Source organism: Thalassophryne amazonica, chromosome 15 (genome assembly GCF_902500255.1).
Source record: "Thalassophryne amazonica chromosome 15, fThaAma1.1, whole genome shotgun sequence".
In the NCBI taxonomy this organism is placed as follows: Eukaryota; Metazoa; Chordata; class Actinopteri; order Batrachoidiformes; family Batrachoididae; genus Thalassophryne; species Thalassophryne amazonica.
The window spans coordinates 80,697,090-80,720,079 of NC_047117.1; the positions used below are offsets into that span (position 1 = coordinate 80,697,090).

Genomic DNA, 22,990 nt, shown 5'->3' on the forward strand with positions numbered 1-22,990 from the left:
ATTACTTGATTTGCCACAGTGTGTGAAGTGCTGTCTGTTTTACTGCCGTGTTATATTTACTTTCAGATATCATGTCACATTTTATCTGATGGTTTCTTGACATAAAACAGCAAAAAATATAAAATTCTACGTGTATAATGCATGCTTATTGGCTATCTATATGCAAAAGAAACTTTAAAAAACAAAATAGCTGATCATTTATTGACAGTAGGGTTTGTAGCTCCTCCTTTCGCCTCTCGCTCCTCACTGGCAGCGACAGCGTTAACGCCCCTCGCGCCAGTCTCCTCCTCCTTATATGCAAATGAGGCCGGTCTGTGGCGCTCTCAGTCAATGGAGGGGGGCGGGGGGAGTGTGCTGCCTTCACGGACGCGTTCAGCGCTCACGGAGGCGCGGCTCTTGTTTCCACTGTGGTTTGCATTTGCATCCATTCGGGGCAGAGAAGACAAATAAGAGGCGAGCGTCGTGCGCGTGTCCGTGTAGTCATGTCGCGACGGCTTCGCTGTGCACAGTCTGAATAACACACACAGACGATAAGACTGAAGGGATAAAGACATGGGAGGACAGATAACGCGAAACACCTTGTACGGTAAGAATAAATGTTACAGTGTGTGTGTGCGTGCGTGCCGGCTGCTTTGGGTCGCTACACTGTGTTTTAGTTATTATTTCGACACTATATGACAGGTGACGTTTTTCTCCTGTAATGCACAGCAACACATATTATTATTCTGTCACAGTTACGTCACTCCGGCGTTCAGAAAAGGCTTTGGTGACTTGCAGCTGTGTTCACGTGTATATAATCAAACAAGCTCACATCATCCACTCCTGCTCTGTAGAACACCCACACTTACCAGAAGCGCATGTTTTGTGGCTTGAGGGCTGTTGAAATGTCAGTGAAAGTTGTGGGATTTCCCTGAGATCTGCTGTGGTTTCCACTCTAAACACTTCCCTCCACCCCCCAAAATCGTAAATGAAATAAAAACAGTTGAGTGACACGTCAAAAACAGCCATGCTGCATGCATAAGCCCCTAACTGCATTGTAATAAATATTTTTAGGAGTTGTGATGAAGTATAGTGTGGCTTGAGTAGGGGAGAGCAGGGTTGGTTGTCACGCTGCTGACGTGTGCTATTCAAAACGGCCGTGGCTACAGGTACGGACCCGTATCTACAGAGACCGTATCTAAAGATACGGAGGGTGTCTTACCGACCAATCAGAAAGCGCAAATATGTCCGTACCCGTACCATATGCGGCTAAAGGTCCGGCAAGGCTTCAGAACTCATCCATACATTGTCAGTATCTTCAGTGAACACCGTTCTAAAGATACGGAGGGTGTCTTACCGACCAATCAGAAAGCGCAAATATGTCCGTACCCGTACCATATGCGGCTAAAGGTCCGGCAAGGCTTCAAAACTCATCCGTACATTGGCCGCATCTTCAGTGAACCTCGGTCCGTACCTTTAGCAGTCCTGCAGAAGATAGAGATGTACGTACCCGTAGCCACTTTGATTCAAAAATGTGCCACACTTCAGTTTTCAGTCTGGTGGGTATCAGTTTACGCTTGTTTATTGGACTAAGCTACAGACAGGAAATGCCAACTCAACGCGTTTTATGCCATATACTTAGAAAGTCATGCTACAGTCACATTAGCTAGAAATGGTGGCGACAAGCAGTTGGTTTTGTTGCTTGATGGCTGTTCCCGGAGCATGCACATTGCAGCTCCATAAGATGTCTTGTAAGTCACTTCAGAGGTGTTATCTGGTTATAACAACAGCGCTCTTAGGTTTCAAAGTGTTTATTTCTCGCTAACTTTAACAATATATTTGAGAAACATGTTAGATTCATACAGAAACAGAGCGTGTTTCAGGACATGTTCCACCATCTTGGATTATTTTGTTTGAGCAAACAAATTAGCCGACGTTACGCTGGCTATTCACTCGGATTGCCAGTCGCCATGTTGCGTTGCTCGGTATTTGCATAAAATAGACTTCAGGTCTATTTTGGCTCTTGATTTACTACTGCTATTGCTTGTAGATAATGAAATCAAACTATGTTTAAATTCATGGATTTTATGTTATCTGTTATTTGCATACTTGCTTTTCTTTACCCATTGTTAAGGTTGAACAATATTTTAGAAACAGATCAATCACAATCGGGATTCCATCATAGATTTGTGTAATGTTTTGCGATATTTTGAAAATGTGAAAAAATAGTTGCAAAATGACAGTGTTTCCATTGTCACTACTGTCATTCTAGCGAGACTCTTCCGGAAACTGTAATTACAATACTCATTAGCGACGGATCTGCCTTTTTGACAAGTCTTGCAAAATTTTGTCCTTTTTTTCTATTTCACCCAAATTTGCCACAAAATCATCTATTGTAATGTTTAACAAGTTCTCGGTCTCTTACTTCTTCTACAAGTTACGTGTCTTTTAAAATGTCATCTGATTCTTTCGGTATGTCATGTGATTATTGGAGTTGCAGTTTTTCAAAATTAGGCTCTTTCCAATCGCATAAAAAATGGCCTGTGAGTCCAGAGTGTTTTTAGAACCTTACACCTCAACAGCTTTTAGAGGAAGAACTCAACCCTTTTCTTTCCTGTTAATTATGTAATTTTTTAATATTAATTTACTGTCTTAATGTATATATAAAATGTTTAGGTTCTTGTTAAAATATACACACTATAATTATGATCATTCACTATTATTATTATTATTATTACTTCTATTTTATCATTTGATATTTAAATGGACCACAATGAAAATAAGTGTTTGTTATGTCATCCATGTATTTTAATGTATTTACAATTATATTATATTATGCACTTACGAAACAAAATCACGCACACTTTTAATGTATACATGATTTACGGCCTCCTGCTGAAATGGCCTGTGAGTTCAGAATGTTATCATCAACGTCCATTGTTCAGTGTTGTTATGTAATATCCACAGTTTCTCAAAAAATATTAGTTCCATTAACATTCTGTTTTGGTGGTGTTCATGCCTGATACAAAATATATAAGCATACGAAACGGCAAATGTCAGCTCTTCCCAGTTTACCCATGTTCGAAGTTATACACACGCATGCATGCAGAACTTTTTGTTATTTCTGTATTCTGCTCCAAGCAGGTGCTTTTATTTTTACAAAGCATTTCACTCATAGTAACAGCAACGTGACACTTAACCCACTCATGGTAACAGCAACATGACACTTAACTAAACTGACTAAACCAATTGAACAACAAAAACACAATATATCAATAACACTAACAACAGTTAAACTGACATTAACCACAATAACAGCATTTATAAACCCCCAAACCCTGAACTCCCATGGTACATTGCAGTACAATGTCCATTGTTCACTGTTGTTAGCTATTATCGCTAATTTATCCAAAACTTTTAGTCCTATCAACTTTCAGTTTTCTCAGCATTCATTCTTGACCCAAAATACATAAGCATACCAAACAGCTAATGTCAGCTCTTCCCAGTTTCTCTGTGATTGAAGCCATACACAGAGGCTGCTTGGCTGTTATAATATAGATTATTATTGTTAAATGAAGAATGCTCACAGATTGATGAAATACAAAAAACCTTAACAAATATGTCTTAAATTCTTCACACAAGCACATTAGCATCTGCTAGCTTTGTGAGCAGTTGATCACAGTTGAGTTATCAGTGAATATTATTATTTTAAAAATTAAGTTCATACTTCAAAATAAAATTACTTCACTGGGCTTCACAATTGGAACCTGCACCACTTTTTTCAGGTTATTAAATTTATTATTATTGTTGTTATTTTTAAATTTTCAATCATTTTAAAGCTGAAATGCACTATAAAATATAACATGTTTTTTTATAATGTATTCCAGAACAATTAAAAACAACAACAAGAACAAAACAACCTGAAATAAAGTGCTGCAGGTTCCAAAAGTTTGTCAAGTCCAATTTGAAAGTCAAGTCCATATGAATTTGAAAGAAATGTGTTTTCTAACATATACAAATATGTAAAGGTAACGGGATTTGTCTTGATGTGATGTTCTTGATATTTAAAAAGTCAAATTGAATAATATGAAACCATTCATTGTGGTTGGAGTATTTGGCCACATTTTCCAGTAATTCATTCATATTATTTAATAAATAATAATAATAATAATAAATTATTAAGTATTTTTTTCTTATTCTTTTTAGGGCTTGGGTTGTGCAGTATGTCCAACAATTTAAACAGTGTGTGTTTTGAGATTGTTCTGTTTTCTTTGTTGAAAAATGTCCAGATTTGGTCATTTTATGTAAAAACACATCTTAGCATGCAGGGGAGGTTTAGAACACAAGTTTTATTATTTAGTTGTAACTGTGGTGGCAAACATTTTATTTATTTATTTATTTTTGTCTTAATTTTTAATTTATTATTAATAATATTTTGCATAGTAGGAACAATATAGATGTGATTTTTCTCCTAAATTAAATGTGTTGTTTTGTACATACAGGTCGTGTTGTGCAGATCAACAATGTATATATGCGCATTTGAAAACACCAAAACTATCATTCTGTACTGTATGTTTTATAGAACATGATCTGATGTGAGTGAGTGTACAGCGGTTAGACAGTGTCTGTGTCTACGCAGCTTTTCCTGGGTTTGACCACCTGATTATCTAATTAAAGCACCAGGAGCAATCCAATTAGACAAAGAGGGGCAGAGGAAGACAGCAGGTCAAAGAAGCTGAGACTCGTGGGATCTCTGTGGGATCATGGTTGGGCGCCCAATATAAAACGTTTTTTAAAGGAGCTCTAAATATATGAAATATGTTCTGTGGTCACTCAGCATCCACTTTTAAGTAGTAAAAGAAATTCTCGTCAACCCAACCACTTTTATTTTAAACAAAAATGAAAAATAATTTTAAACTTATTTGTGTTCTGTTTTATCATAAAACTGTAGGTTTTGTAGAAATTGCTACTTTAAAAAATATTGTAAATTCTTTTTTATGCATTGCATTTAACTGTCACCTGTTGAGCTCTGAGTATGAACTTTAATTTTTTTATGTTTTAAAACACAACAGTTAAATCTGTTGCGTATACTGAGGTACTTTATTACTGATCTGACAGGATGTGAGAGAGCAGCTGGTATTAATATTCATTCCTGTTCCTGAACATTCATAAATAAACAGGCGCAGATATCAAATGTACAATAAAGCTGCATTATAAATAGCACTCTAAGCTCATAAATTCATGTTTAAGCGCAGACAGTTAAAGGGGATCATCTCAATATGAAGACAGGATTAAACTAAATTTAAAGTACAAGCATTGCTATGGCAACCCCCAGCCTTTAATAGAAAGCATTTGTTTGCTTTAATTGGTTCTCCCCCCCCCCCCCCCACCCCAAACCCCACCTCTTATGAAACAGGTCATGCAGCAGAATTGAAGGATTTCTGTTATCGATTGAAACAAATTTTTAAAAGGGGGGGGGTGCACATGCTTTTAAGATAGCTAGTTTACTACGTTCTATTATGCACAATATGCTGATGATGCACCTGTGTTCACACGGACTGTAGGAGAGCGGCATGACGTATTGCAGAGCAGCAAATGAAAATGATAAAGCTGCAGAGAGACAGGTTGTTCTCAGGTGTGAACCAAGTGTGAAGTGTTTGTCAAGTCAGTTGCATAAATTGAGTTTGCAGAATGTGTGGGAGCTCCGCCTCTGTGCTGCAGATTGATTGAACGTGGGCCAGTGTCTGGCTCTGTTCGAAACCACTCAGGCACTTTGAGCTGAAGAGATGCTGTGTGTGTGGGTGGGTGTATATATATATATATATATATGAGAGAGAGAGAGAGAGAGAGAGAGAGAGAGAGAGAGAGAGAGCGAGAGAGAGCGAGAGAGAGAGAGAGACACACACACAAAACACACCCTCAGAGTGTACACTGAATGGCTATTCAGGGGGGAGTAAAAAAATATTCCATGCAGAATCATATAATTTACAACCCCAATTCCAATTAATTTGGGACATTGTGTAAAATGTAAATAAAAACAGAATACAATGATTTGCAAATCCTCTTCAACCTATATTCAATTGAATACACCACAAAGCCAAAATATTTAATGTTCAAACTGATAAACTTTATTGTTTTTGTGCAAATATTTGCTCATTTTGAAATGGATGCCTGCAACACGTTTCAAAAAAGCTGGGACAGTGGTACATTTACCACTGTGTTACATCACCTTTCCTTCTAACAACACTCAATAAGCATTTGGGACCTGAGGACACTAATTGTGAGTGTCATGACTGGGTATAAAAGGAACATCCCTAAAAGTCTCAGCGTTTACAAGCAAAGATGGGGCGAGGATCACCACTTTGTGAACAACTGCGTGAAAAATAGCCCAGTTTAAGAACAATGTTTCTCAACTTTCAGTTGCAAGGAATTTAGGGATTCCATCATCTACAGTCCATAATATAATCAGAACATTCAGATAATCTGGAGAACTTTCTACACGTAAGTGGCAAGGCCGAAAACCAACATTGAATGCCCGTGACCTTCAATCCCTCAGGCAGCACTGCATTAAAAACCGACAACAATGTGTAAAGGATCTTGCCGCGTGGGCTCAGGAACACTTCAGAAAACCATTGTCAGTTAACACAGTTCGTCGCTACATCAACAAGTGTAAGTTAAAACTCTACTATGCAAAGCTAAAGCCATACATCAACAATATCCAGAAACGCCGCCACCTTCTCTGGGCCTGAGCTCATTTGAAATGGACAGACGCAAAGTGGAAAAGTGTGCTGTGGTCTGATGAGTCCACATTTCAAATTGTTTTTGGAAATCATGGACATTGTGTCCTCTGGACAAAAGACCATCCAGATTGTTATCAGCACAAAGTTCAAAAGCCAGCATCTGTGATGGTATGGGGGTGTGTTAGTGCCCATGTCATGGGCAACTTACACATCTGTGATGGCACCATCAATGCTGACAGGTACATTCAGGTTTTGGAGCAACACATGCTGCCACCCAAGCAACGTCTTTTTCAGGGACGTCCCTGCTTATTTCAGCAAGACAATGCCAAGCCACATTCTGAATATGTTACAACAGCGTGGCTTCGTAGTAAAAGAGTGCGGGTACTAGACTGGTGTGCCTGTAGTCCAGACCTGTCACCCTTTGAAAATGTGTGGTGCATTATGAAGTGCAAAATACGACGACGGAGACCCCAGACTGTTAAACAACTGAAGTCGTACATCAAGCAAGAATGGGAAAGAATTCACCTACAAAGCTTCAACAATTAGTGTCCTCAGTTCCCAAATGCTTATTGATTGTTGTTAGAAGGAAAGGTGATGTAACACAGTGGTAAACATACGACTGTCCCAACGTTTTTGAAACATGTTGCAGGCATCCATTTGAAAATGAGCAAATATTTGCACATAAACAAAGTTTATCAGTTTGAACATTAAATATCTTGTCTTTGTGGTGTATTCAATTGAATATAGGTTGAAGAGGATTTGCAGATCATAGTATTCTGTTTTTATTTACATTTTACACAATTCATTGGAACTGGGGTTATAGTAATATTTGTTAGCCTTTAAAACCAAATGATTTTGACTAAAATTTTAAATTCCTGTGAAAATAGTGGTGTGAAAGTTTGTGTACCCTTGAGGTTTTACATGTTTGAATTTATGACATTATAAAAAAAAATCTGATTTTTTATAATAAGATTTCAAAAAGGATGCCCTTGAAACTCAGTGAAAAGTCATCTCTACATCAGAATTAAAAGATATAAAAATCTAAAAGCCAAAATGGTGGTGTGAATAAGTAAGTGCACCCTTTAGTATAACATCACTATTGCATCCAGTTTACGTCACACAACTCAGGGGATGAACGCATGAACATTTCCAACACACTGATTATGTCTTGGACTGAATTGACCTGAGTTATTAAGAAATACAAACAGTTTGGTACTCTATGGTATATCTGTCCTGAGGCGACATTTCCCAAAAACTGTAACTGTGCAAGGAGGTGACGAGTGAAGAAAGCAACCAAGATGACAAGACAACCCTGAAGATGTTATCGGCTCTCTCTCCCTATGATTGGGGAAATTGTGCAGAGTGCACGTTCTGCATTTTTCAGTTCTCCAGCTTTGAACAGCTCTTCTGTCCCTCAGGCTATCAGACTGTACAACTCCTCACTTGGGGGGGAGGAGTAACAGGAAGACAGAGGATGGGTAGGAGAAGAGCAGTAGTAGCCAGTAAGACAGTAGTATTTCTGGTATTTATATTTATATTTTGCAAGTTGTTTCTTACTACTTCTTCTGATACTCTGTGTGCTTCTTACCCTGTGTGCTGCCATCCAATGCTGGTGGAACCTCAATTTCCCTGAGGGAGTCTTCCTAAGGGATTCATAAAGTTCTCTCTAATTTAATCTTTGATGTGAAATGCTGTACAGGAGGATTTTCTTAAAAAATAACTTGAAGTTCAGTTACAGTTTGCCAGAAGGCACATGGGAGATGAAAGCGATAAAACATAAAATGCAAAACTTGCACCCTGCACAATTTCTCCAATCGCAGGCAATTTCAAACTTGAGTTCTGCCTTGTCCAGCTGCATGTAAATTTTGCATAAATTTAAACAGCATGATCATTTTTATTTAGCAGAAAACAGTTGTTGAATTTACTAGTTGAAACTGTATTTTTTTTTTCTATTTTTTGTTTTTTGCAAATTACAGCAGTATCATATAAAACTGCTTAACATCTTGGAAATAGATTGGATCTCAGTAATGTCTTCAAAAATAGGAGGCAGAATATGCATTACTGATACAGCAATCAACAAAAAAAGAATATAAAAATGTTGCTAAGACAAAGGCAAAACATATTTTATCTTCACTGTTACCAAAGACGTTATCCTTGCATACTTTTTTGTTTAAAGTAGGATTATCCAATCACTGAGATGATTGGGTTTAATCTACACTAATCATTAAAATATGGGATGGATCTGCAAAATGGGGGGAATAATGTAAAAACATTGCAGTTGCTATTTTTTAAATTATTTATAAATTAAACTAGTTTTGCTGAATCTTGCATACTATTTTGCACCTGTCCTGATGTGTTTTGGGGATTTCCAGATGTGGGTTGTGCCGCTGTTTATCCAGACACCATTGGTAGTACAGCAGATAACTAAGAATAGTTCAGATCCGGTTACAAGCACCAAAATTTGACTGTGTATACCTTTTGGTACATATTGTAGAAAAATAACTTTAGATATTTGAATTTTCAATAGGGGCCAAGTAGGGGTCAAATTGAAAAATTGCACAAGGGTCAAAATAAAAAAATGTTCCAATCATACTAAAAGGGATACCACATTATGTGTCTGATGATAATGATTCCAAAAAGGTATAGTTTGGACTATCTGTGTCTGAATGTTCTGGAGTTATAGGGTAAAAACAGCAAGAATGGTGACAAAGGTCAGTTTCCGTTTGTACAGGGATCAAAAGTTAAAGTTGCTCCAGTTTTGGTAAAATGTGGTGCAAATTATTGGTTGAACTAATAGGATTAACAAATGGAATAGTTCTGACTGTGTTGAATGTTTGGTCTCCAAAGTAAAGGTCAAACAATGTCAACGTCCTTTGGATTCTGTGACATGTGACATATGTTACCCTGTAACATCATAGCTAAGCATGACACATGGTGCAAACTATTACTTTTTAAAACCCTATTAACCAATAATTTGCATCATGTTTTACCATAATTGGAGCAACTTTAACTTTTGACCCTTCTACAAACTGAAACTGACCTTTGTCGCCATGCTTGCTGTTTTTACCCCATAACTCCAGAACATTCAGACACAGATAGTCCAAACTATACCTTTTTGGAATCATTATCATCAGACACATAATGTGGTATCCCTTTTAGTATGATTGGAACATTTTTTTTATTTTGACCCCTGTGCAATTTTTCAGTTGACCCCTATTGAAAATTCAAATATTTAAAGTTATTTTTCTACACCCCTACTTGGCTCCCTATTGAAAATTCAAATGGCTAACGTTATTTTTCTAAAATATTTACCAAAAGGTATACACAGTCAAACTCTGGTGCTTGTAACTGGATTTGAAGGATTCCTCTGCAAATATTGTTATCTGCTGCATTATGGGGATTTAGAAACTTGCAAAGGGACTGTATATCCTGTCGGATCGGGAATTGAACTGACGTCACAACGCCACCCTCCAGGCCATGAATGCATACACAAACCTATCTGCTAACATATCTCTGTATGTGCTAAATAAGCCATGACAGCGCAGCAGGTTCCAGTGTAACTAAAGACACACACCACATCCAGAAATCCAGTCATTCCTGGAAAATTTTCCTCGCTGACTTTGTGCAGCTTGGAATTGTTTAGAGAAGAGTCATAAAAAACAGCAGAACTATGAATATTTTGTTTTTTAACAGTGGGAAATTGGGTTATTTTGGACCTTGGCAGATGGATGGACTCTGAGTGCCCTTCTTGTTTTGTTTATTAATGCAGCTCTTCACTATAGATTCCATTTCTCATAGAGTATCATTTATTGTCATTGCAGATAATGCAGCGAAATTTCTGAAATTTAACACTATTTCTCAAGTTTTTCACCTCAGTAACAGTTTGGAGTTTGTAGAGGTTTTGAGATTAATCAATAAGAAGAAATTACTGTAGTGGCTTTTTTGACCCCCCCCAAAAAAAATCAATTTTTTTTTTTATTTTTTTTTTTTATGATTCATCGATTAGTAAACAGTTTTCTGAAGAATTGGTTATTCTTTGGTTAACATACTTGGAAATCATAAAAATAAAATTCTACCAATAACTTTCAACCTTGTTTTTCAAATTTTCTATTATGAAACATTTTAATGATTTAAAAATCCAAATACATAAAGGATATAAAGTGCCAAAAATACATATATGGGAGGTCTTGCACACAGTTTTGCCACTTTGAGACAAAAAAGACAGAAAATAAAATCATAAAATGTTATAGTGCTGCAAGTAATAATTATTTTTACTATCAGTTAAGATGTTCATTATTTTCTGGATGAATTCATTCATTGTTTTGGCCAGAAAACAGTCACAGATGATGTCTTCAAATGACTTGTTTGCAACCCAAAGCTGTTCAGTTTACTGTCAGAGGGACAAAAATAAAGCATAAAATATTAACACTTCAGAAGTTGAAATCAGAGAATGTGGACCTTTAAGGGAAAAAAATACTCAAAATGATAAACAGATTACCGAATTCCATCTTCTAAAAGGACAATTTGCTGTTTTTTTTTTTTTTAATGACATATGATGTCACTTCTGTCTCTATATAAGTGCGTTTGGAATTTTTCAGTATTTCCTGGCATCTAACAGAATACACAGTTTAGGAGGAAAAAAAATACACAGTTAATGACCTGCAACTAGAAAGCCAGAGCTGTCGTCATCAGCAACAGTTGCTATGGAGTGACAGAAACATGTCTCAGGGTCAGGTGACATTGATAAATGAGCCATCTTACATATGACTTCATGTTGTGGGGGAAACAGAGCATCGCCTACGTCACAGGGGAGACATGAAATGGTGCACGCTTGTGCAACCTAAAGCCTTTGGGCCTCCATTCATCCTCACCTCAGGTCACCTTAAAGGCCGTGCCCACATCAAGATGTCATCAAGATGTCCAACCTGTCAACCATTTCCCGCCCGCTTTCAGGAAATGCACGCTGCATATCATCACGCTTTGCTACCAACCTGCTTTCTTTTACGACGAGAGAAGCGTCACTGGATTGCGGTTCACCGGACAGTTTGTGAACACAATGCAGTCGCACCGTTTAAAAGGTGTCGTATTGTGCAAAATCACTTCCGTGCCATTTGGAATAAAACATTTGCTTGGGGTGTCGTGGTAAATGGCATCTAAGTCCCGCAATTTTGGCTTTGGCTGTGAATGAATGACTATCTACATGCTAAAAAGTAATCCAGTGGCTTTGTATATATCATAGTAAAAAACAGCTATACTGACTTCGTAAAATCTATGAAACACATTCAGTTGATTGTTTGAGTTGGATATAGCGAATGAAATGCCTAAAAATTTAACAGTTAATTTTATCTTAACTTTACATTTATTATTATTAAATTAACATTTGCTAAACAAATGATATACTTAATTTGTTTGGTAAATTTCATTCAGAATATTTGGAAAAGACTAGTACACTTAATATTTTTACTTAGATTTACGAAAATCATCCAGTATATTTAAATGATTTCACAGCTTTTTTCATTTAGTCAATATTTTTAAATGTAAAAATGTTTCACCAAAACAACTGAGTCGAGCACAGTAACAGTTTTTAGAGTGTACTTCAGGTTGTTAATCCCCTGGGGCCGACGCCGTCGTGTACGACGGCTAAGACCAAGCTTTACTAAATTATAAATAACTTTTGAATGATACGAGATAGAAACTTACTTTTTCTTTTGCTGAAAAGTTAACTCCGTAGACTTTCGAGCCAGCCATCGGCCATCTTTGTACTCCTCATTGAAGCTGTGTGATGATGTGCGCAATGTGAGTGTGAATTGGTTCACCGTCACATGGTTTTCCAAAATCCAATCGTAGGGCAGATTTTCCTCACGTGAAAAGCCAAAGATCGTTTTCAGCAGTGATATGTTACTAGTTGGCCCGTTTGGGTGCTCCAATGAGTACATACTATTAGTACATACTCAGTGCACCCTGCGCCATTACGCACAGCGATCAGTGAAAGCAGGAGCAGACGGAGAGCCTCTGATGACAATCTCACATGCTCAAACAAAGAACTATCAGGATTGCTCCACTAGTTTGCAAGTGAATGTTACTGGATAACTCTGTTGCTTTCTCTGCGTAAAGCACTGTTTACCATATCAATGGACAACAAAACGCATAGACCATTTTGTATATATTGTTCAAAATGTGCATTTGTGTTTGTTTGAACCTTTTTGTTGTTCAGTCTTTCACACAAGACCTCAAATTACCTTTATAAAGTGTCAAAACAGTTGTTTATTATAGTTTGCTGAACTATGTATTCTGAAAGCACAGGTTGTTCTGGAAAAAAAGGAGACATAAAACTTGATTGTGGGATGTAGGGAGAGCTGTTAACAGCAATAATAAAACATTTATGCCAGGCGAGTGAACTGTCCAAAAAATGCCCTCGGACCCCAGAGGGTTAACATGATAACTCAAAAACGATCAGTGCAGTTAATGAGGATTAACTGATTAAAATGTCGTTAACATTGATGCACCACATGAAGGGAAAAATAACTGTTTTACTTAATATACACAATACCTGTCTGCAGCTTGGACTTGTTGCAGGGAATAAGTTTAAAATCATATGCATGATGGAAATGAAGGTTATCTCATTAATATGGGTAGTTGACGTTCCACACAGCCTAGAGGTCTGGTGGTCACCAAGGCTGCTGGTCTAAGAATCCATTTAGAAACACTACTATTAACAAAAATCACAGCATGAAAATGTTAAATTTATACTCCTGTGGTTCCTGTCTCCTTTACATTTTTGTCTGTAAACTTTAATACCTGTTTGTAGATATGAATTTAGTGAATATGTTTGAGCCTTTTTGAAAAGAATGGTCCGAGTGAAGGACATTGAACACTTTGGGTTTTCTCACTGTCTCACTTTCCTCTGCCAGGTCATCGCGGTGTGAATTATTGATAGTCAGCTGCCTCTACAGTCGGGTTAAGCCCCTCATCAGACGGCACATTTTCCTCTCTGGCAGTTATTTTCGACAGAGGATCACATCGCATTTGATATGGTGTCAGAGGCCAAAATATGCAGATGATGCTGCTTTCAAAACGATGAGAGCCTTAAACAGAGGTGATGAGAACACAGAAAAGAGAACATAAATGAAACTCCAGAGTGCTGAAGCAGAGTCAGGGGTCAGAATGCTGGTGGCAGTGATTCTATTCAATATATAGTGCCTTTTAAAAGTATTCGGCTGCTTGGTATTTCACACATTTTAATTTATTTATGCCATTTCAAATGCAAAGACTAAATCAGGCTTTTCAATATAAATATTTCAGAAATCATCCTTCTTGAACTCAAAGTCAAAGCAAATCTCTACAACTTGATATTTCTTTCACCAAAACATCAAATCTTGGCTTGCATCTGAGATGTACCTTCTGGCAAATTGTAGCCAAACTTTCCGGTCTTTTTAATGAAATGCTCCTCTATAACACCACATCATGAAGCTGTATAACTGGTGATACAAAATCAAAACATACAATTTCTCCAATCACAGCCACAGAAGCCTATAACTTTTTTGGGATGTTTGGATGTCATGGTGGCTTTCTTCACTCATCTTGCACAGTCACTCAGTTTTTGAGAACTGTCTACTCCACATAGATTTATCAAAGAGTGCCGTACTGTTTGTATTTCTTCATAATTGATGTAAATAAAGTCCAAGACATATTCAGTGACTTGGAAATGTTCATGTATCTATCCCCTGACTTGTCTGAAAAAAAAAAAAAAAAACTGGTGATAAAACGTATTTACAGGTTTTAATACCAAAGGGGCCTGTTATGTGTCGGACGCAGCTCGGAGAACCGACCAGCGTTTGAAGGACCCAGTATGAAATAAGCAGAGCACGGTACAAAGGCTAACTGAATTTAATACATAACAGTGAAAATGTAATAACAGAAAGGTGCGGCCTGGCGTGGTGCGCTCCCAGCAGCGCTAACGGTCCGGAGCCAGAACCTGTTTCGGACCCAAGGACCCCGCCGACACCCCCCAGGTGGCCGCAACAACCGAGTCTGTGAAAGAAGGAACCATTATGTGAGTCCACACTCTACACACAGAACACTTAAAGGTGTACAAACAGCAAACACTTCCTGGCTTGATTGCTGATCAGCTTCCAACCTGCAGGCATGGAACATCCCGTTCACAAAACTCCACCGCAGTGGAAGCTGATACATGACTAACAAACAGCTCAATACAATAAGGTGTGAGGGACACCACATTTACTGACTGTATAACTGTTAGTCACAAAATCTAACGTACCTCAGGAAGTGTGCTGACGAGCGTGAGACCTCACCCCCTCCTCTTTCACAGACTGTGCATCAAACCTGGACGTTTCTCAGCATCCGCTGCTGATGAGATGGCTCCCGAGACGACGATCTCACCCGTCTGGTCACAAGGTCGAGTCTCTGGCAAATACACACTGTGCACTCCAGTCTTAAATGCCAACATGCTCCAATCCAGCCAGATGCACCTCAGCTGTGAGTCCTGACGAGTCGCAGGTGATCAGGGAGAGGTCCTGACAGCCTCAGCAACACAGCCACTCAGTCCCAAATGCACGCCACCTGGGAGGAAAACAAAAAGACAAACAAACCGGCAGCCAGGCCCCCCCCAGCCATATAACAGGGGCCCATTCCATATGCAACCCATCATCTTGGCTTTTATATTTGAGTTTGAGTTTAAGAAAGATAATTTTAGAATTTTTTACAGTGAGAAGCCTGATTTCCTTTTTTGTATTTGAAATGGCATGAAATAAATTAAAATGTGTGAAATATCAAGGGGCCGAATACTTTTCCAAGGCACTGTAACTCTCTTAAATAATGTACACACAAGCAGTCTGTAGACCTTTTTATGTACGAGGTAATAGTACCCGTGGGCATGAAGATAGTAAGGCTGTCTGATATTTGACTCCAATAAACATTGACTTTCATCCAAATGACTGCCCTCTGGCTGACCTTATCTACTTAAGTGTGTGCCACATTTGGTCCAAACTGGGTTGAATATCCAGAAGTAGTAGTAGTAGTAGTAGTAGTAGTAGTAGTAGTAGTATTTTGTAAGGGCAATGTGGGGCCCAGCCTTCACTGACAAACTAAGTTTGATAGAAATAAGCAGATCAGAGTGAGAAATAAAAAAATAAATAAATTGATGTTTGACCACAGTGACCTTGACCTTAGCCAACGCTGCGCCTTTAGGGCAATTCCGGTGTTGACCTTCATTGACATACCTAGTTTGTTGGAACTAAGCAAAATGACCTGAGAGGAGTAGACCGACACACAGACAGGTCGACATGAGCCCAATGATTGACCTTTGGTCAACCTGACCTTGTTGGGCAATTCCAGAACCCACCCACATATGTGCACCAAATGTGGCCCAAATCAATCAGAGTTTTAAAGAAATTGGCCTTCGACCCCAATTACTATGACTTTTCCTGAAACAGCATCGACATTTCAAATTTGGTAGTACGTGGTAGGCCACAGTAAAAGAACTAAAAGAAAACAGAACTTCTTGGTGTACTTTGAAATATTGTGAAGTAAAAACAAACATAAAGGTAATTGCAACATTTTGTTCTCTCATTGAAACTAAATAATATTAGGTGGGAAGTAGAAGAGGAAGGTCCTATATAGGCCCTGAGGCCCGTTGGCGCCGGTGCTTTTGCTTAGTTTCCAGAGTGTGAAGCAGATGAGAGTCCACACCTGTCCTTGGACAGGACACTAGTCCATCACAGGCTACTTTCCTAAGTCAAAGCTGGTTCCCATTTACAGCATGACTGGGAACCAAACCCAGGTCTACATACTGGGAGCTTAGATGCCTTTTATCTCTTTAAATCAGTTCCCAACTTTTGCCTTTACTTTCAAAACCAAAAATTGATCTATTTCCATTTTCCACCCCGTGTCTTACATCAGTCTAGTGTCTAGTTTTAAATAACAGGATTACCCAGATCTGTATCATTTTAGAAACAATACCCATGTGGTGTTGCCGTGGGTGGTAGTCAGCCACCAACACTGAGCCAATGGATCCGTTGTGATGTTGCCTAGCAACGCGTCAAGCTCTGTGGTCACCACAAACACAATGAGTGATGAATGTTTAGACACAGCACCTGAGCGCTGTCAGTAGTAACCTCTGAACCATGCCGGGTTTCAGCGGTAACATCTACGACATGTTTCACCGTCCACACGAGGAGCTTAACAGATCAGAAAAGAAATAACATCCTTATGAATAAGCTGCATTCTTCTAACAGTACACACAGATCACAAGTGTATTTTTTTTTAAACCACCGAGGCCCAAGTGATAATGTTTGTGATTAATTGTCTGTTATTACAAGATTAATTTCACAGTTGGTGTTACATCAGGCTGAGCTGCTATTTTATCACGAGCCAATGGGATTGGATCCATCATCCCCATGTTACCATGTAAACATCATTAGGACGTTGTTTGTCATTGCCCTCTGGGTGTGTTGGCGCGGATGTAAATGGCTCCATCAACGGATCCACTCTGAGCAAAAGGAAATAAAGATATTGTTGCGTGGTTTTATCAATCCTTCAAGGGTTTTGATTTGTCCTTGTGTGAAATGTGGTGTTTTGTTTTGTTTGGGTTTTTTTTAACAGTTTATGTTGTGGATGAATGCAGAACAGGAATTTACTTCAGAGCTGGCCTCAGGAAATGTCAAACTGAAATGAAACCAGCTAAAGCTCTTCTTCTTTCCAATATTTTATTTTATATTTTCTTATTTGCATGTTTTCATTTTCTGGACTACTGATGAATTCTACTCCTTCCTGCATTTCATGAATACATTTTTAAAAAATAAATGGATTCATAAAAGGACAGGTTGCAGACTGTCAGGCTGTTGACATTTAAATGAAGTAATTGTTCAGATGCACTAATGAGGTTGCTGGCCCCATATTGATGATCTGTGGTGCACAGAGTAAAGCACGTAGAAAAAGTGCTTTACTTGAGTGCTGAAAAAGATGGTGAACACTGAAGTGAGAGGTTTTCTGGCAGGGAAAGGATTCTGCACACAGAGCATTAAAAAGCAAGAGCAGGAACAGCAGTCGTCTACCACCAGTGACGGTTTTTAGTACAGGCAATGCGAGCCGCTGCCCAGGGCAGCATTTATGGTGGGGCGGCACAGTGGGCACAAGCGCTTAAAAAAAAATTAATAATAATCTCCACTGCAAAATGGTGTTCTTGTCACTGCGTGTAGAATTGGCAAATTGGAGCCCCCTGCAGGCAGCTGCAGGCGCCCTGCTTGTTGTCTGAGTGCAGAGAAGCAGTGAGAACGTGAAAGAAAGGGGAGGGCTTGGTTTGTGGGCTAAAGTCAGTTACACCTCGACTTTCTTCCAAATAGTGCACATCTCATTCATAATATTATAAATACAGGTCTATAATTCAGGCACATTTGTCTGATTTGTGCCCCTTAATGATTGACTTTTGGTAAATTTGGTGTCATCTGGGCAATTTCAGAACCAATCAATCCTTCATTCTTTCATTATTCATTTTCAATACACCCGCTTATTCCAATCAATGGTCGCGAGGGGCTGGAGCCCATAACAGCAGTCATAGGGCGAGAGGCATGATACACCCTGGATAGTACCCCAGTCTATTGCAGGGCTGGTGCAAATATCAATGTTTCAACCTTTGATCTTAATGACTTTGCCAGTTACCATTCACAAAAATTTCCAAGGTCAACCTTCATCCAAATACCAAGTTTGGTGGAAATCAGACAATGAACCAGTTGCTCAAATGCACAGTGTGATAAAAGTATAAAATGCCCCAAAAAACCTATCTTGTAAAGTATTTTGTATCTACGTACATTTTGACTAGATATTAGCATGCTACCTCATGGTTATGTGCTGTAAAACTGACACTTTTTCAGTATTCTAGCAACACAAGATTCTTCTCCAAGAGCAATATTCTTTTTTGTTGTTGGGGTTTCCCCCAAACATCACTGGGGATTCCCCCAATGTCTGCCTTTCTCTCCACACAGTAAACAAATATATATATTTGAATACAGCATTCTACAACTCATGTGACATTTTGTTACATTACAGCCTTACTCCAAAATGGGGTAAATTAATTTTCCGTCAAAATTCTACTCACAACACCCCATAATGACAACATGAAAAATGTTTATTTTTATTATTATTGCAAACTTATTAAAAATAAAAAAAAAATTAAGAATTATTTTTATTATTATTGCAAACTTATTAAAAATAAAAAAAAAATTAAGAAATGAACACTCTTTGATCAATACTTTGTTGATTTGGCAGCAATTACAGCCCCAAACCTTCTTGAATATGATGCCTCAAACTTGGTGCACCTGTCTTGGGTTAGTTTTGCCCATTCCTCTTTGCAGCACCTCTCAAGCTCCATCAGTTTGGATGGGGAAGCCACTTCATTGATATCTTAGCTGTGTGCTTCGGGTCATTGCTGAAAGATGAACAGGTTTGGAGCAGGTTTTCATCCAGGATGTCTCTGTACATTGATGCATTCATCTTTCCCTCAATCCTGACTAGTCTCCCAGTTCCTGCTGCTGAAAAACATCCCCACAGCATGATGCTGCCACCACCATGCTTCACTGTAGGGATGGTGCCTGGTTTTCTCCAAACATGACACCTGGCATTCACGCCAAAGAGTTCAATCTTTGTCTAATCAGACGAGAGAATTTTGTTTCTCACAGTCTGAGAGTCCTTCAGGTGCAAACTCCAGGTGAGCTGCCATGTGCCTTATTAAGCAGTGGCTTCCATCTAACCACTCTAATATATAGACCCGATTGGTGGATTGCTGCAGAGATGGTTGTCCTTTTGGAAGGTTCTCCTTTCTCCACAGAGGAATTCTGGCGCTCTGACAGAGTGACCATCAGGTTCTTGGTCACCTCCTTGACTAAGGCCCTTCTCCCCCAATTGCTCAGTTTAGATGAGCAGCCAGCTCCAAGAAGAGTCCTGGTGGATCTGAACTTCTTCCATTTATGGATGATGGATGCCACTCTGCTCATTGGGACCTTCAAAGCAGCAGAAATGTTTTGTATCCTTCCCCAGATTTGTGCCTCAAGACAACCCTGTCTTAGGTCTACAGACAATTCCTTTGACTTCATGCTTGGTTTGTGCTCTGACATGCACTGTCAACTGTGGGACCTTATATGTAGACAGGTGTGTGTCTTTCCAAATCATGTCCGATCAACTGAATTTACCCCAGGTGGACTTCAGTTAAGCTGTAGAAACATCTCAAGGATGATTAGTGGAAACAGGATGCACCTGAGCTCAGTTTTGAGCTTCATGGCAAAGGCTGTGAATACTGATGTACATGTGTTTTCTTAGTTTTTTATCTTTAAAAATTTGCAAAAATTAAAAAAAAACTTTTCAGATTGTCATTATGGGGTATTGTGTGTAGAATTCTGAGGGAAAAAATGAATTTCATGCATTTTGGAATAAGGCTGTAACATAAAATGTGGAAAAGGTAAAGCGCTGTGAATACTTTCTGAACGCACTATAAATCAACATTTAATTCAGTGTGTGGATTCACTTTCATGTGCATTTTATCTTCTTTATGTCCTGAAATCCAGAAAATGTCTGTTAATTCCCACATCATTTAGAATTGTGCAACACACAAAGTATTAATTGCATATATTTTTTGCTGGAGAATAAGAGAGGTTACATTATTCTGACGTTTAACAGCTCCCTAATAACAGGAAGACATTTACCTTGCAAATATTTGCATAGTTTTCTCTGAACTATAATATCCTGTTTGTACAGCCTCATATAGCTGATTGTGATTGGTTGAACACTGCAGATGAAATACAGGCCTTTTTAGACAGGAACTACATTGTTGGCTGCAAACACGCCTATGGGCTGATGATGGACTGGGCTTGTACTGTGTTAATATTCGGACTGAGATCTTTACGCTTTAGGAGACACCTCGTCTGTTCATAGGAAGACATCAGCGACCTTTAGTAAAGGAGTTTTCTTAGAAAAATGCATACGAACATGCACACAAATCCTCCGTGCACGGTAGTTGGATGAGCGTTGCTGACACCTAGTTTTCAGATTTCCCCTTTCTGTCTCACAACTTTAAAATACATCAATTTGTGCACTCTGAACCACTAATCACTGCACTCGTTACCTTACATGAGAACTAATTATCCAACAGTGACAGATGCAGATTGGATGTCGGCTGATTGTGAGTGAAGAAAGTCACAGAAACATGCTGAACAAGTGTAATTGCGACTTTGATCGCATTCTTGGAAAAAAATGCCTCTAATTGCTCTGAAATACGTCGAGGCTTAGCTGTGCTGAGATATTTAACTGCCTTTTTGCAAAACATAAGTTGCTGCAGGATTCTGATGAAAGGATGGATTTACTGATGTGATTCTATTCATCAATCAAGACATCAGCTGTTTTCAGCTCTGGCTAATCAATCATGTTGTTTTTAAAAACAAAAGATACCAAACAACCAGCAGCGGCCTTGGCACCTCACCAGACCAGGACTTTAGAAATAAAAAAAGCAACCAATAAGTTCATGTTACAACTACTACAGACATATTAAGACAATCAGAATGCAATAGATCACTTCTCTGATTTATGACATTTCTGTTAAGTCTCACTCACTGTTTCATGTCTAAATTAAAACAAATTCAAAATTCAGCTGAGTCCATGTTATTAACAGCACAAGGAGGTACATTTTCAAAGGAGTTTGTCTTTGTCTTTTAGCAAGATATCTCAAATATTAATGAAAATATTTCAATGAAATTTAGTGAGTTAACAGATAATAGTGAAATACATGACCCAGCTTTGGAGATGAGCTGGAATGTATTCTAGCTTAACTTCAAGTTCAACTCAAAAATTTGTGAGGGGATATTGATGAAATTTGCTGAGCAGATAATATCCAAGAAAATGGGATGATTTTATTTTGAATTTAATCCACAACATATTTTTAATCCAGAAGAATTTTCAGCCTTCAGGAATGTGTGGCCTTGGCAGAGGTATGCACTCTGAATGGCTTGTAGTTTAAGGTATACAACAAAACTGCTGTGGAACAGCATTGATTTAACACATCTGTCTGTCCGATAACCACACCAGTTTCTAATCCACCATCAAGCTAACATCCACTAACCATCCAGCAGGTGACACACACATCTGTGGGATGTTGACTAAGAAAAACAAAGTTGCCTTTTCATTTGAGCTGGTGAATCATAGTTTCCTGGATCAGTGGTGGGCACAGCTAACCAAAAAGTTAGCTTCCATAACTAATCAGATAACTGAAAAGTTATCTTCTATGACGATAAACCAATAAACTTCTAAAAATGTATCTTTATTACAGATAACCGATAAAAATTAGTATTGATCTGGACGCGGCCACATCAGATTACACTGTCGGCTTCTGAAAAAACAGTTTCACTTTAAGCGCGGCAGAGGCTGCTGGGTAAATTCAAGGCTCACAAACACAAAGAACACATGAAAAATGAATGAATAAAAAAATAAAACCCCAAACACTGTCATCATCTTTCAAAAGCAGTAAAACACAGTACTAGAAGTCACAGTTTATCTCATTAATAGATACACTGTCATTTACGAGCTAAAAGCTGCTGCTTTTTTCACACGCTTGTTTAAGCCCTGCAGCTTAAACAACTGAAATACATCCATTATTGATTGTTAGAGTAAAATACACGTAGTAAATATAAATTCTTACCTATTAGTTTCACTGGGATTCATCTGAATAAATAATCCGCATAAAGCGTCCTTTTTTTAAAATCGAAAACAGTGTCTAAACGTGAAGAAAAGTCCCTCTGTACACACAGCTGCACTGTGAGAGCTCCTCTCCCCCACTGAGTCTTGGTGATTAAATTACAGCCACAAAGAAATAAAATAAAATAATGTTAAAATTAGTCTGTTTTGTTTTTGTGTCGAGTGGATGACTCACTGCAATGTCCAAAATGAACCTGAACTACACTGCCCACAGTGCTCCCTGCGTCGACTGGCCAATCACGTTTTACATTTAATGATGATGTCATCAGCAACAGTCTGCTACAAACACACAACAGACGGACTAAAATGTTTGATTTTAGTGTTTACAAATGTTTTTGTCCGTTAAACTTTGCTCACTTTACCAGCAAAAAAAATCTTATCGCACTGAAAGTTATCGGAACTAAATTTATTGGAAGATAATTGGTCCGATGATGGTTTTAAAACTTATCTGAAAAGCTAATCTGATAGCAAAAACATTAGCTTTGATAATTATCTGATATTGGATTAGTTGAACTGTG

General features: G+C 38.3%; 1 protein-coding gene across 1 annotated transcript in view; it reads left to right on the forward strand.

Annotated features, from left to right (window-relative positions):
* The first annotated feature begins 337 nt into the window (after positions 1-337).
* Positions 338-22,990, forward strand: part of neurl1aa (neuralized E3 ubiquitin protein ligase 1Aa) — a 117,960-nt gene continuing 95,307 nt past the window's right edge. Inside the window, exon 1 of the mRNA XM_034187370.1 lies at positions 338-586. Coding sequence (XP_034043261.1) covers positions 553-586 — 34 coding nt within the window. The 5' untranslated portion in view covers positions 338-552. The remainder of the gene's footprint in view (positions 587-22,990) is intronic.